The sequence below is a fragment of the Cyprinus carpio genome, chromosome A21 (genome assembly GCF_018340385.1).
Source record: "Cyprinus carpio isolate SPL01 chromosome A21, ASM1834038v1, whole genome shotgun sequence".
In the NCBI taxonomy this organism is placed as follows: domain Eukaryota; kingdom Metazoa; phylum Chordata; class Actinopteri; order Cypriniformes; family Cyprinidae; genus Cyprinus; species Cyprinus carpio.
Window position 1 is genome coordinate 19045956 of NC_056592.1, and position 16290 is coordinate 19062245.

Sequence of the window (16290 nt, forward strand, 5' to 3'; positions counted from 1 at the left end):
TCAGATGGTAAATCATTTATATTCTACGGGAAAAAATAATGTTTCAGTATGTTTCATTCTTGTATGAATTATATTTATTTTGTTGTGTATATAGTTATGTATACAATAACTGCAATAGCCATGTCCTGTTTGTATATTTGCTTTATGTAGTTAAAAAAAAATCAATAAAAAAAATCAATCAAACAACGCATCCATCAAAGTTAAAAAATAAATAAATAAAAATCACGTGGTCTGTTTAATATTCATGATTAAGTCTTCGCCATAGTAGGTTTCGTTGTCACAATCAGACTGCTAGTATACCAGCTACGATCTACACGTTTGTACTTGTCTTTGGTCAAATTCTATGTTTCCGAATCCCGCATAATCTGTTTATTATTCAGTATAGTATTATAACAGTATATCGATGTGTATATATAGGTTGGTCGCTGTCTATTATGTCTGTCACGTCTTTCCTTAAATGATAAACAGATGCGGATTTTTATTTAGATATATGGCGTGCCACAGCACATACCAGGTGAAGCTTTGAACTTGTATTTATATGATCTGCAAATGAAATGCAATAAAACTGCAAGTGACTTGTGAGTTTTGTAATGCTTAGTTTATAACTCCATCTAGAGGTAAAATTACGCTGCTTATTAAAATTTAACTTAATCATCTAAATATAAATTGAATAATCAATCATCATCAACAACAACAACCACAACATATTTTTGATATGCCGTTAAATGTTTAGTATAGGCTATGTTTCAAAGTTACATCTAGATCTGAATATAAAACGCGCTATCGAAGTTTGGAGCCTGAACAACGTATGTTTAATGTTCTATTCAGCTGCGTTTTTTCTATTCGCGATCACACCATCTGTTCTATTCGCGTTAACACCTTGAATTTATTTCACGATCACTTTCTGACAAAGCTCATCTCTTGTTTATGAACATTTACTCTACACTTCTATTCGGCCGACAGGTGGCGATGTCGAATCACGTCGATGTGTTTTCTCTTTGAAGAAGAAGTCGCAACTTGCGTGGACCTCAAACACTTTAGACATATGTCTATGCTCAAACACGCGTTAAAACAGTGGTTAACTGGTGTATTATACAGTAACGGGTAAAACAAAAAAAATCTCGTAATCGTAGTAAGTTTAATTACAATGAAAACAAAAAGAATCTGAAAAAGAAGATAAAGAAGGAAGGAGAAACCGCAAATAGAATGGGAAGTTCAAGTACATACTACATGCCAACTGCAAAGGTTTTTTTTTTTTTTTTGCTGTACAAACAACCTTTTTTTTACAGTTACTTTTAAATTTGCTGCCTATTCTTGTAAAAGATTAAGTGCGCTTTAATGGTACTGAATGTGCATTTGTAGTGTATTTCAAAGCTTAAATGAATATTTTTTAAAATTGTTCTGGCAGACAATATAATATTAATGCAATAAACGGGCACTTAAGTGTTATTTAAAGAATACACTTTCATGACACACAAATACATTTTCTAAAAGTGCACTTTGTTTAAATCATGGTTTTAATGATCTTTTGTCATGCTTTAAAGTACAACTATATACTATATATATATATAAACTTTAAATTGCAACTTCGTCATTAGAAATGTATTTAAATGCATGATATAAATGCATTGAAGTCCTCAGATATGTTATGCTTGGGATGAACACAAAACAGTTAAGCAAAATCTACAAGACATGTGGCTGTCACTTGGGATGAAGGGTATGCTTCCTATTAAAAACAAAAAGACAAGTACTAAGCTTGAATCACTATGTTACAATGTAATTATACAAATCCTTTCTGCTTATGATAACTTAATGCATTTAAAGGGCTAGTTCACCCAAAAATGAAAGTTCTGTCATTAATTATTCACCCTCATGTAGTTCCAAACCTGTAAGACCTCCGTTTATCTTCGGAACACAAATTAAAATATTTTTGATGCAGAGAGCGAGAGCTCTCTGAACCTCCCATAGACTGCAAGGATACTACCACGATCAAGGTCCAGAAATGTAGCAAGGACATCATTAAAAAATCCATGTGACATCAGGGGTTCAACCATAATTTTACGAAGCTACAAGAATACTTTTTTATGCAAAGAAAACAAAAATAACGACTTTATTCAACAATTCGTCTCCTCTGCATCACCCTAACGGCATTTTGGAGAATATCCAGTGAACGCAAACAGTGTATGCTGTCCAGTGTCAGCTATGGCACGCGGATACATTGTTTTCGTTCAGATCAAAGCGCAAACAACATAGAAAACGTATCCGTGTGGCACAGCTGACACAGAACAGCATATGCTGTTTACGTTCGGTGGATATTCTCCAAAATGGAGCTAGAGTGACGCGGAGTAGATGAATTGTTGAATAAAGTTGTTGTTTTTTTCTTTTGCGCACAGAAAGTATTCTTGTAGCTTTGTAAAATTATGGTTGAACCACTGATGTCACATGGATTAATTTACCTGTGTCCTTGCTATGTTTCTGGACCTTGATCATGGTAGTAACCTTGCTGTCTATGTGAGGGTCAGAGAGCTCTCAGATTCCATCAAAAATATCTTAATTTGTGTTCCGAAGATGAACGGAGGTCTTACGGGTTTAGAACAACATGAGGGTATTTACAGTATTATAATTTTTGGGTGAACTATCCCTTTAACTGATGTTTCAGGATATGAAAAATAAACCAGTGGAGACAAATGTTTAAAACCCTACGTCATTGAAGGTATGCATCAAAACGAGTTGTTCTCAGTTGGTTTTGAAATCTGTTGTTGAAACTGATAAATGTTTTCATGAGCTGCATAATATGATTTGTTGTCTAAATTGCAGCAATGGAGGTAGAGGCCAGACAGGCGTGGACAGAACCACATGCTCCACTGACATGACTGAATATGTTCAATACATGGTGAAGGAACACAATCAGGATTATAAGGTAAAAGAGAGCATTATATATCAATGATCATCCCAGACATTAAAAAAAGGACTCCTTTGATAGTTCACAATCATATAACTGATTGTGTTTTATTGGCATTTCAGGCAAGGGATGAGAAAAATTACTATCAGGACACCCTAAAGCAGATCAAATGGAAAGTAGAATTATACAAACAGTGATATCCTGATTGAATATGCTGCGTTCATTGCGTCTCTGCAATCTCAGAAGTCTATGTGATGTCACAGCGAAGAACTGGTGTCTCAAACTGATTCAGAATATCACCTTAGTATCTGTCACGTGTGTTGCAAATGTGAGGAGTGTCAGTAGCAATGCAAAAGTTAAACCAAGCAGTATTCTGTTGGTCAATGCTGCAAATTCATGTGGAAAATTACAATTCTGACTTAAAATATGCACACCAAAATTTTTATTTGATGTTTATGTTTATAAACATTATGCTGAAAATGCTGTTGATAGAACTGAACCCAGAACTTTGATTTAAGACACAATAATTACAGAGATTTGTTCATATTTGCACTGCAGTAGTAGTGCTTCTGTAGATGTTGTTGCTTCATCACTGTTTCTTAGAATTGTACATGCTAAATAAAATGCGCATGACTGGTTGTGAATAAGTAGTCTGAATCTGTCAGCAGCTGTTAAACAAGTTTTATCAAATTATTAGCCACACAGTTCCTTTCCAGGATTGTCAAATATATAAGAGTTCTGAGTAAACAGCATTGTAAAACCCTCACTATAATATAACAAAACACAATGCATTTGCATTCATAGAGGCATTTCACTTGTCCATTTGAGCTCTGGGTTAAGCCATAGTTTTCAAGAGACTGAATGTGAAATGAAATGTGAAATGCTGATATGATTAGTCAATTAATGTTAGCTGGTCATTTTGTGTCAGGATCAAAAAAACTTCTTTTTTTTGTGTGTGTGTGTGAAAAGTTAATTTTTTGGCCAATGAAGGTTTTAGCAATTATTTCAAATGCATCTAATCACTCTAGACAACAATCTAGAAACAATGTGAATGAACACCAGAACAGCTTAAGTAGCAAACTTTGCAAAAAACAAAATTTGCCACTGACAAAATTTTAAAGATTATAAAGATTTCATATAGTTCTCCCTCCATACAACTGGCTCTTGTTGATGGGTAATTCATACCACTTGCATAACCAGACCATATTGATTTCACAGTGAAGAAGCCTTATTTTTGTACAGCTGTGCAACACCAAAACAAAATCAACAGTTGAAGCATATATCAAAGTTATGAAAAGAGAATTATTTGTGTTATCCACTGTCAACCACACAATCTGGCATGCATGGATAAATTAGGTTAAGTTAAGTCATGGCCAAAAATGTTGGCAGTGACAAATTTTGTGTTTTGCAAAGTTTGCTACTTAAGCTGTTCTGGTGTTCATTCACATTGTTTCTAGATTGTTGTCTAGAGTGATTAGATGCATTTGAAATAATTGCTAAAAGCTTCATTGGCCAAAAAATTAACTTTTCACACACAAAAAAATATTAATTTTTTTTTTAATTAAATGTTTTTTTGATCCTGACAAAAAATGACCAGTTAACATTAATTGACTAATCATATCAGCAGCACACATGAAAGTGTGAATGAGAAGTCAGGTAGAATCACTATCATACTACTTAGATTGTAAGAGCAGACTGATAAAAGGAGGGGTGAAGTGCTTCAAATCATTGTGTTCTTGTTAATAATGGTTACCTCCAAAGAAACACGTGCAGCCATCATCGCTTTGCATCAAAATGGCCTCACAAGCAAGGAAAATTGGCACAAGAATATTGCACCTGAAAGAACCATTCACTGGATCATAAAGATCCTGTAGGACATAATCGTGTCTCCAGCAATGCAGAGCTTGCTCAGGAATGGCAGCAGGTTGGTGTGAGAGCATCTGCAAGCAGTGAGGCCAAGACTTTTGGACAACGAAAAACTTCAAGAACAGACTGAAATTCTGAAGAAAGTATAAGGATTGGACAGCAGAAGACTGGTGAAAAGTTATTTTCTCTGATGAAGCTCCCTTCCGACTGTTTGGGACATCTGGAAATTCGTTTGGAGAAGAAAAGGTGAACGCTACCATGAGTCCTGTGTTGTGCCAACAGTGCAGCATCCTGAAACAATCCATGTGTGGGGTTGCTTTTAAACCAAGGGTGTGGGCTCTCTCATAATTCTGCCCAAAAACACTGGCATGAATAAAGAATGGTATCAAAACGTCCTACAAGAGCGACTTCTTCCAACATTCCATGAGCAAATTTGGTGATGATCTGTGCATTTTTCAGCATGATGGAGCACCATGTCACAAAGCAAGAGTGATGAAGTGGCTCAAAGATCATTACATTGAAATTTTGAAACCGTGGCCAGGCAACTCCCCGGATCTCAATCCCATAGAGAACATGTGGTCAGTCCTCAGAAGGCGAGTGGACAGGCAGAAGCCCACAGATTGTGATCAACTCTGAGAACTAATAAGGCAAGAATGGATCGCCATTAATCAGGATTTGGCCCAGAAGCTAAAATCCAGCATGCCAGAGCGAATTGCAGAGGTTATGAAGAACAAGGGTCAACGCTGTAAATTTATTGCCAATAAAAGCCTTTAAAACTTATATGCTTATCATTGCTTTTCAGTATACAACAGAAACGTGGAAAAATAATCTACAAATACTGAAGCAGCAAACTTTGCAAAACACAAAATTTATGTCACTGCCAAAACATTTGGCCATGACTGCATAACACACACACACACATACACACACACAGTGGGTATAGGAAAGAATCACCCCCCTTTAAATAATCACATATTGTTGCTTTGCAGCCTGAAACGGACACAGTTTTTGTTTTATCCAGCTGTATTTACTCAGTGCAACTCAATAACATCAAAGTAAAAGATATAACACCAACATGTCAGAAAGAAAAGAAAATAACAGAATCACTGAGTTGGAAAAGGATCACCCCCCTCTTAAAAATGGGTGATCCTATTCTATACCCACTATGTGTGTGTATATATATATATATATATATATATATATATATATATATATATATATATATATAGATAGATAGATAGATAGATAGATAGATAGATCAAAGGAAGGATATATTAATGAGAAACATGAACAAGAATTATTTATTTTCAGGCAAAATGAAAAGTCTCTTTCTTTGACCAAGTTGAGTCCACATGCAGATACAAAGCATATGTAATGTGCTCTTTGTAGTAGTAAATATAATAATCCTATTATTGACACGGGAAATATGTTACATTGTATCTAGCAGCAATAATGGCCACGGTACTCCGTGTGTACTGTAGTGTTTGTTTAACTCTTTCAATGTCAGAGCAGTGGCATTATCATGGCGCAGGTGCTCCTCACACGATTCAATGATGAAACCAGTACTTCGAATGCTCACTCAATACTGAAGATCCCTTTACCAGTCCTTTCTGGCACAGTAGTGCCAACCTTCGAATGGGAGCTTGGTTTCATACCAACATCAGAAGCAGGTCCTGGAACTTTTGGAGGCTGCAGGTTCTGCATAATCCGTCAGATTCCAACTGAGCAGCCAACAGGAAAAGCTTCCTCTGATCAGCCACTGAACTCAGGGAGAGGGCCTCATGTGGCTCCGGGACGCTAAAAGCATCAGGCTTATCCTGGATGAGGGTATAAAAAGCATTTTAGTCCAAATTCACACTGAAACATAAATCAGGGAGCCTGGCCACTCTATTAAAGAGAAAGTCCACCCAAAAATGAATATCCAAACCGGTATCACTTCCTTCTGCAGAACACATATGGAGATATTTTGAAATGTTAATTTGATGTTTGTCCTTACAATTAAAGTCAACTGGGTCCAGTGTAGTTTTAAACAACTTTGACTTTGTATGATTAAAAACAGTCAAAACACTCTTCAAAATAGGATGAACGATCAAATCAAGTCACCCATATTTATATAAGCAGCTTTACTGTCAACTATCCCTTTAACTTAAATAAATAAATAAAAAAAATATTTGCTAAAGATCTAGGAAATCAATATGGAGCCTTTCTGACATTATAAACAGGATTAAAGTTTAAACCAAGAATTGAGCCTTTGGTTACCTGCTTGTTTCCCAAGACCACCACTGTCTGCTTTAAGTTATCGATGGAGCTCATCTTTGGCCTGAGGGAGCCAGCCCTTATCAGAGAAGTCCACCACGTACACCAAGATATGTGTTCTCTTTAGGTAATCCACCCAATACATTCGCATTCTACACCACCTCCAACTGATGGGAAAAGATAAACAAAACAGGAATTGATTGTATGATGTGTTATTACTTCCATAGACACAGATGAACAGGCTTTTCTAAAATAAGAAATAGTAAATAAGGCATTAAAATAATCATTATTAATTGTAGAGCAAGAATTAAAGTATCCCACAGGAGAAATATGAGCATACCCTTGTGAAAAAGTACACTTAATTGTATTGAATGTACAGTAGTAGTGTACAGTACTTTAAATCTTTAAAGTATATTTTTTTAAAACTGAGCTTACAAATAACATAATATCAATGAAATAAAAGGCAATGTAAGTGTTCTTAAGAGATTATAGTTTTATTAACTACGTTTCTTAATACATTCAGCATAACACTTTAGCCATTACAAGACAAAAGTGTTAAAAAAATTACATATGGATATAAAGATGTACATAAGTTGCATTTAATATAAATTTAAACTATAATATTATATTTTCATTTAAATGTAAATTAAATTTGCTTCCATTGTCCTCATTTCTAAGTCGCTTTGAATAAAAGTGTCTGCTAAATGCCAAAATGTAAAAGTAAATAACATGCAATTAAGTGTCAGAAACCATTACATTAAGTATGCAGTTTTAAAGTATATTCTTTCTTTAAAAGTACTCTTTTTAAAACTAACAGGGTAGTCTGGCACTAATCCACACTTTCCAGGAAGTCCAGCTGGCATGCAGGTGTGTGTAGGCTGATGAAGTGGGCCACGTGTGGGTCGGCAGTCCCTCCTGGAGCCCGCTCCACTTAGCCCCTGCAGAACGCTGCTCTTACCAGCGCCGTCCAACCCAAGAACAAGCACCTGCTTCTCACTGTGCTCCTCCTCCTCCTAAATGTATACATGTTCATGGAAGAGAAGGGAGTGAAATGAGCAATAGAACAGAATTAGATTTAGAGTCTGCTTATCCAGAGAGAGTCTGGTGCTGGGATTTTAGCGCGAGCAGCTGGAATTATTTATGCAGTTCCATGTACAAATAGTTAGAGTCTTGCCATCATTAACTAGGGTCTTAGTTGTGTAATAACAGAAAGACTGACTAGGTTTCTGTAACTTTGGCTACTCTGTTGTACTCTACATCAAATGTTACCATACTAGATTTTGTGGCACATACAGTACAAATGTGTCGTTGCATTATTGCAACTTTATGTTCATAATGAATAATCCATATACTTTTTTTTTTTTAAACAATGAACTTTCAAGATCTTTCCCTAATGAATAGTTCAGCATATTTTATTTACAGGTTTGACACAAAAGCACAACTGAACATCACTTGAAAGCAATCGCTTCCAAGATCAATACCTAGCTGCTGACTGAAAGCTGCTGACTGAAATGTTATAGAGCTGAGCATAACCTAATATTTATATTCACTAGGCCTATCGAAATTTCCACGTCTTTAAGATTTTATGATATTATGGTATTTTCGAGCATTCCATGGCCTTGGGCACTATGCGTTTGCTTGTTCTTTTCTTTTTTGATAAACAGTAATACCTTTGCAACAGTTTTGGGGGGTCTTTCATGCAGATGGGTATTGAACTTTTAGTGAGAAATATTATAATGCATTAAACAGAAATGAGATAATCAGACAAACATGATTATTTTTAGCCTATCTATACTATGATTTCTCAAAAAGTACATTTTGAATCTGAATGCACATGAAAACATACAGTGTGTACAGTTCAGTTTACTTAGAGTTCCCTTGACGATTGTCTCTACCTATCACGCGCGATAGGCGGCATCATAAAAAGAGAAACTATTTCTTTCGTTTCATACTCACCTCTCGGAACGTGTAGTAGTCTGACTCTGGTGTCCATACCCGTTTTTTATAAAAGAGATTGAGTGCGATAAACAGCGCGGTCCCGACCGCAGCCATAGCGGCGCTTAAAGCCACGGAGAAATGATGCAGTACAACCATGGGCGCATCTAAAGCCAAATACCGTGTTCGGTGCGCGAGCTTCTGACTTTGCTCTCCAGACACGTGATCCGCTCTGGCTTGTTTTGAAAAGCACGAGGGGCGGAGAAACCAGCATGTCTTGAGATTACAAATGAAGGATGGTTATAAAGGAAGGATGGTTCGTATGGCAATAAAGTAATAATAATAATAATAATAATAATAATAATAACCACAACAATAAATTACAGTGTCAAATTTGTCTGTAGTCTGTAAATTGTGTTGTACCCACTGATCTATATAATTACATGTGTATAACGCTAAAACTATGGTGTATATTGAAACCATATTGAAAGCAAATTACAAAACAAACAACAGACAGCAATAATAATAATAATAAAGTAAAAAAAAAAAAAAAAAAAAAAAAAAACTCTAATAAGTCATCCTCTCCTGCTCGCCGTTGGAGGGCGTTGTTTAGTTGATATTTGGGCAAGGACGACTTTCCCACGTTGACGTGTCCTTTATTCTTGGTAGAGATGCCCATGCACAGTTTAAAACTGCTACTGTACACCCCTGACTGTCTTTTTGCACACTTCTGGATTTGCTTTGGTTCCTTTGATTTAGATTGAAAAGCAATTAACATACAGCTACAGAAATACCTTGATTATTTTGCATAGATTCGTTAGTTAAGGTAAGTTTTATCTCTAAAGGATGATTTAAAAATGCCTAAACACACAACCAAGGATAAATTATTACAATGATAATATTGTGCCCGTTTATGCTATTTTATTATTTTATCTTTATATTATTGATTTATATGATTTTTATTTTGCTTTTCCATTTTTCCTTTTCTAAAAAATATATATAAAGTTTCAAACCCGGGGAAATATTATATTGCATTTTTTTCCTACTAATTTTGGGTTTTCCTATTAATCGTGTTGGATTTATAACTAATAATCATTAGATTCCATCAGCAGATTCTTGCCAAACATTTTAAAATACAATCGAATTGAGTCAAAAATAAAGTGAATTTGACATTTTTTTTTATTTATTATTTTATGTCTTCAAAGTGTGCTTTGTTATAATGTCAAATTTAAAATTTTACTTCAAAGTATATTTTCAAATCATTACAATTTAATAACATTTTGTCATGCTTTAAAGAAGTAACCCTTTTTTGTATTGACTTACTAAAGCACTTGATATTATTTTTTAACTGTAATGTGTATTTTATATTACATTTAAAGTTACTATATTCTAAATGTACTAAATAGCAACTTTATCATTACAGATGTGTAATTACAAATATATTTAGATACAGGCTACAAGTTTAAATACAAGTTTCAATAGAAATTAAATTATATGTATTTATTGATATTTACTGATTTATTTATGTATTTATTTTATGAATTTTACATCATGATTTGTAAGAATTTTATGAATTAATTTGGGTAATTCAAAAACAACGCAATTTTTTATTTTTTATTCGAAATGTATTAACTGCTATCTTACTTCTCGTGTCAATTATTCCGGGGCTTATTCAACCCCTCCGAGAAGTTATAGATGTCATTACTATCACACATCAATATCATCACACACTGAATTTTAAAAATCCACTTAAAGTTGAACCTTAGTCCACGACAATTGATCAAATGTCCACAAAACCGCTCATACGTAATAAATAGGAAGAAAAATTAATGTATCATTTATAACGTACGAAATTATAAACCGTGTCTTGGCTTGTGTGCACTGCTACTAGAGGGGCTACGGCCTTCACCTGTATGACGTAATCCATTCCAACCGCAGCATAGCGACCGAGCTTGACTACGGGGGAGAACCGCACACAGCCGCTTAAAGGAAAAGACAACATTTGGAAACAAATGAGAAAGAACCGCGCTACTTTCAAAAGAAATGGCTGAAATGCTGTGGAAGTGATTTGAATGCATCGACAAAACGAGAAGATACGGAATACGTTTGTATGGAGTAACTGTCGGCGTTGCCTATATAACGAGCTTTTGAGCTAACAGGCTAGCACAGTTGTCGCAAAAACATGGTGGGCAGACACTGAGCGAGAAGAAAAAAACCTCTATACGCGCTCAAATATTTATGGATAATGCTGGAGAATTAAATCGTTCGCCGTCTTTACTGCTCATAGGGAATTGTGTGGACTTTGAATTTGCTTTTTGGTTTTCTTTTCTTGGAGGAAAACTCTCGCGCACGACCTTTAAAAGTTTCGCGTTCTGACGTTTCGCGCGAGTTAACCATCCATCAGGCTACGCCAGAAAAGATGATTGATTGATGTATTGCGTACTTGACCGAGAATGCCCAAGAAACGAAGAGTTTCTCACCATAAGCGCAACTCTTGCGGCAAAGTTACCCGATTCAGAGCATCACACCCTCATCCATTCATTTAACAGCATTCGCTCTTGAAAACAATGCCTAAAATATAGGCTGCAGGAACTGAACTGGAGTATTGGAAAACCTATCATGGATTATATGGAATACATCTGTGTCTAATTAATGGCACTTTCCTTATGCGTTAGGTTTAAATTTGGACTAGTCCATGAAAAGCAACACATGGTTTGCTTTCAAATCAATTTAGAAGACTTACAGAGAAAATTACATGGAGACTAGTTGGTCATGCCAAGGAAGGAGTTACCATTGCCAGAGGGTTGGGAAGAGGCCCGAGATTTTGACGGGAAGGTCTATTATATAGACCACATTAACCAAACCACCAGTTGGATTGACCCAAGGGATAGGTATGTGAAGAGTATTGCATGTTCTGGGAATGCATACTTGCTTATTCAGTATACAGATGCATGCTGAGTCCATTACTCATATGTACAGCTGTGATTCAGTGAATCTGTGATAATTCAGATCCTCTTTGTTTTGTAATAAAATTCACTTCTCAAATCACACATACACACACACACACACACACACACACACACACACACACACACACACACACACACATCAAAGCACCTAAAACGGATGTATTTTAGGCTCCATTTCAGTGTTTTCTGATGGTGAAATATTGCTTTGTTCATCCAGAACCCATGATCAGTGCCAGCTTGACCACTTAAGTCCTCTTGGACTTTAACACAAAATCTGTGCAGGAATGCCTAAGATTATATCAGAATGTTTTCAAGCTCCACTGGCTCAAGCTTTGGTATGTTCAGCGATTGCGCACCGGGTGTATTTTTCCTTTCCTCCTTTTGGTTTTTACCTATGTAGTAATTTTACAGAGTACACAGAAGTGGAAAATTGATAGCAATCAGACTGCATATTTTTCCCCTTGTGTGGTGCAACAGGTTTGTCTGTCGCCAGGAAACCAAGATGGCAGAAAGTTGTAAACAAGTACCTGGGACACATTCCTTAGCATGAGCGAAGCCCAGCTGATTCCCTCAACTCTGCTTCACTGCGAGTCAAGGTGCACGATGGGTTCGAAGTGCACCGAGCTATGCAAACTTTAACAAGAATGGTCAAATATCAGTGTATTTTTCAGTGCATTCCACACTTGTTCTTTTGGTACAAGAGCTGCTTTTTTGGGGGGGGGGGTCAAGATGAATTCCACTTAAAAAATGTAATTATTTGCTCACCAACATGTTTTAACATGTTAATTATTTTGTGGGACACCAATGAAGAGATTTTGAAAAATGTTTCTGTGTGTGTATTTGTATTTTGGAAAGTTAGTGGGGGACCAGTGTTGTTTTGGATGCCAAAGACTTTCTTTTTGTAGACAAAAAACATATTTTTCAAATATCTTCATTTGTGTTTTACAGAAAAAAGTCAGTCATACACTTTTGGAATGACAGTGGGTGTAATTAAATGTTTTTATAAAGAAAATGCAGAAAACACCTAAAATAAAGAAAATGTGATGACAGATTTTTTTGGGTGATTTGAAGCTGACTTGTCAGCCCCACTCTTTTTCCATTTAACCCCAATGTCATTTTGTTTATGCCAAAATGGTGCAGAAAATTCAACAGCATTGAGCTGAGCAACTGAATGGAAACAAAAGCTGAGGCATAACAGCCGTTTCCATGCTCATGCCTGGTCTTTCTTGCACAGTGTGGTGCATCAGAGGCACTGATTAAAAATGACATATTTCTAATCCTGACCCAGAACTGTCAGCAGACCCACCTCCCTCCATCTCCCAGCATGCATCTCTCAGATGGCTGGTTTTCATTGCTGAGCAACAGTTATTTGAGGGTGTTCTAATGTTAGTGGCTGTACTTGGTGATGAGCTTGGTAATTGACAACCTTCCTTTGGCAAATGCACAGAGCTGCTGAGGTATTGCCTGCCCTCTAGACATTAAATACTACTACTACTACTACTACCACTACTACTACTATGCTGCTTGGAGCTGTCAGAAAATTTTGCTTGGGTAATTTACATGTAATATTAGTGCTAATGTTAGTCTTCATGTAGTCATGTAGTATTTTTGAGTAGCTGTGTATTTTTGAGTAGTCCTGGTTCCCTGATATTATCATACAACCGTGTGTAATTTTTTTTAGAAGGAAGTACTTGCAGGCCTAAATTAGATTTGTGTTTTGCCAGATTGAGGTTATGTTCCATGCCATTTGTTTACATTTACATTTTTTCAGGGTAAACCAAATACTAAGACATTTAATGTCATTTTTTTATTAATTAATATTAATTAAATTGAAAAAAAAAAGCAAAATAAAAGCATTATCATTAGTGTTCTCAGACTTTTGGATCTACTGCTTATTATAGAATTAGAATATTAGAAACATCAGATGCCTCATACTTTGTTTTGTTGTATTTGTAAAGTTGCAAACTTGTTGTCTAACCACATAAATGCAGAGAAAGCATTCTTGTGGCCTGCCCTCATGCACCACACTAGGCGGAAATGTTTTGTTTTGCCTCAGTGTGACATGCTGAAAACATGCGCTCAGGTAAATGGAATGTTATCTCGCTTTCTCTGATAGGAGACCGGCAGTCTTCTGGATGTAGCAGTGTGCTTTTATTGTCGGACCTTGAGCACGGTGCGCTGCTAGTTGGAGCCTTATAAATGACTCTGGAATTTATGGAGTGCGCTGAATGAAAGTGTCTGACTCATCAATTAGCTATGTCCTGTGTTTGCAATCGACTGTGTGCTTTGTCATTTTGCATTAGACCATGGGTCCTGAGTTTTTGACTTCATAGTGTTTGCTAGAGCTTCAAGACAAAAACGGGAGACCTATCTGAAGCCTTTCTGCAATTCTTGTTTTACATCATTTTTAAAAAGCAGGCCATTGCACCATATACATTCAATTCAACATCATGCTTTGGGATTGGGAGCTTTTGAGTTTCCTTGGACCTTGTCCATTTAAAGATCTCAGATACCCAGGCTTAAGCTCAGAGATAAATGTCACCCATTTAGATGAGATGTCATGGAGTCTGGAGAATTATGGGATGAGAAAAAGATGAGTTTTTATCACTGTAGCCATGTTTTTTTTTTTGTTGTTGTGTGACATAAGTTTCTTTTCTCAGAGTTAAATTTAGAACAGGCCAGTGGGGGTCTCTCAGCACAGTTTCATTATTCATAACATGAAAAAGGAGCTAGTTCAGTTTCACCCTCTTTGAAAGTCTTGAATCGACAAGGGAAGGCAACAGCATGCACTCACTTGCTGCAGACAACGGTAAAATGATTTGAATGAAACTGCTTGCCTTGGAACTGAATATATTTGATCAAATTTTTTATTTTTATTTTGTGTATATTTATTATGTATATATAAATACACACACATGCATGTATATATTTAAGAAGAATATGTTATGTTTATATATTAAATATATTTATATATAATATAAAATATAAGAATATAAATATATAAATGTATATACATGTAAATATTTTTCTAAATATATAATTTATGTGTGTGTATTTATATATACATAATAAATATACCCTGTACACATACATATATTATGTAAACAAAACTTTTATTTTGGATTTGATTAATCGTGATTAATCATTTGACAGCCCTAATATATATATATATGTGTGTGTGTGTGTGTGTATATATAATATATACAAAATTTAGATAAATGTATCTCTTATAAAGAGTAAACTCTTTATAAAAGTATAAAGATTATTTAATATAAAAGTAGACACTTTCCAAGTCTGAAAGTGGAAGTATTTGAAATTGTGAAATATGACATTCCTTCTATGCACAAAAACAATGCCTGAACACAAACTTAAATCTTTTGTCGTGGTTGAAAGAAAAAAAAAAAAAATATATATATATATATATATATACACTCACACACACGTGGAATAATATTGCTTGAAATTATATATTCAGTAATAATATTGTGCAAATGGTACAAAAGCAACATCTCTGACAAACCATTGAAACACACTTGAAGGCAGATCAACGTTCGCGACGAAAATATATATACAAAATTTAGATAAATGTATCTCTTATAAAGAGTAAACTCTTTATAAAAGTATAAAGATTATTTAATATAAAAGTAGACACTTTCCAGTTGTCAAATGTTAGAGGTCCAGCGTTCATGTGATGAATAGGACACCTGTGAGGACTAGAGAAATGATACATCCACTGAAAGCCATTCAACACCAGTCGGTTAAAAGTGATTGCAAAAATGTCTGAGAAAAATAAAGTTAGTTCTGAGAAAATAAGCATTTGTTTGCAAAGGCCACTTGAGTTGATATTTTGTTTCTTATGTAATACATTTATATTACATGTGGCTTATGTGACTTTTTTTGTGGGAAATATGCTGCACAAATCAGATTTAATGTTGAATGTTCCTGATAATCTGAGAAAGCAAAGAGCTGAATTCATTGCGTAACACTGCTGCTGGACGTAACGGCATCAGAATCTCAAAGTCTAAAAGTGGAAGTATTTGAAATATGACATTCCTTCTCTGCACAAAAGCAATGCCTGAACACAAACTTAAATCTTTTGTCGTGGTTGAAAGAAAAAAAAAGAAAAAAGAAATATATATACAGGTCCTTCTCAAAAAATTAGCATATTGTGATAAAAGTTCATTATTTTCCATAATGTACTGATAAAATTAAACTTTCATATATTTTAGATTCATTGCACACCAACTGAAATATTTCAGGTCTTTTATTTTTTTAATACTGATGATTTTGGCATACAGCTCATGAAAACCCAAAATCCCTATCTTCAAAAAAATTAGCGTATTTCATCCGACCAATAAAAGA

At 35.2% G+C, this 16290-nt stretch overlaps 1 protein-coding gene, 1 long non-coding RNA gene and 1 pseudogene across 5 annotated transcripts in view; 2 read left to right on the forward strand and 1 right to left on the reverse strand.

Moving 5' to 3' along the window:
• Positions 1-986: 986 nt before the first annotated feature.
• LOC109045841 lies at positions 987-3546 on the forward strand. 3 transcript variants are annotated; one of them, XR_002010463.2, is made up of 4 exons: positions 987-1245; positions 2660-2713; positions 2818-2920; positions 3025-3546. It is a non-coding gene; the product is annotated as an uncharacterized LOC109045841 (long non-coding RNA). The 3 variants fall into 3 exon arrangements; XR_006153052.1 differs by lacking the exon at positions 987-1245 and adding an exon at positions 1257-1717; XR_006153051.1 differs by lacking the exon at positions 987-1245 and having other exon boundaries at positions 2540-2713.
• A 2495-nt stretch (positions 3547-6041) lies between these two features.
• On the reverse strand, positions 6042-9221 carry LOC109046351 (annotated as a pseudogene).
• A 1640-nt stretch (positions 9222-10861) lies between these two features.
• LOC109046189 (protein KIBRA-like) overlaps positions 10862-16290 on the forward strand; it is a 49075-nt gene continuing 43646 nt past the window's right edge. For both annotated transcript variants that reach the window (XM_042711192.1, XM_042711193.1), the window contains exon 1: positions 10862-11850. In XM_042711192.1, the coding sequence (XP_042567126.1) occupies positions 11732-11850 (119 nt within the window). In that variant the 5' untranslated portion in view covers positions 10862-11731. The remainder of the gene's footprint in view (positions 11851-16290) is intronic.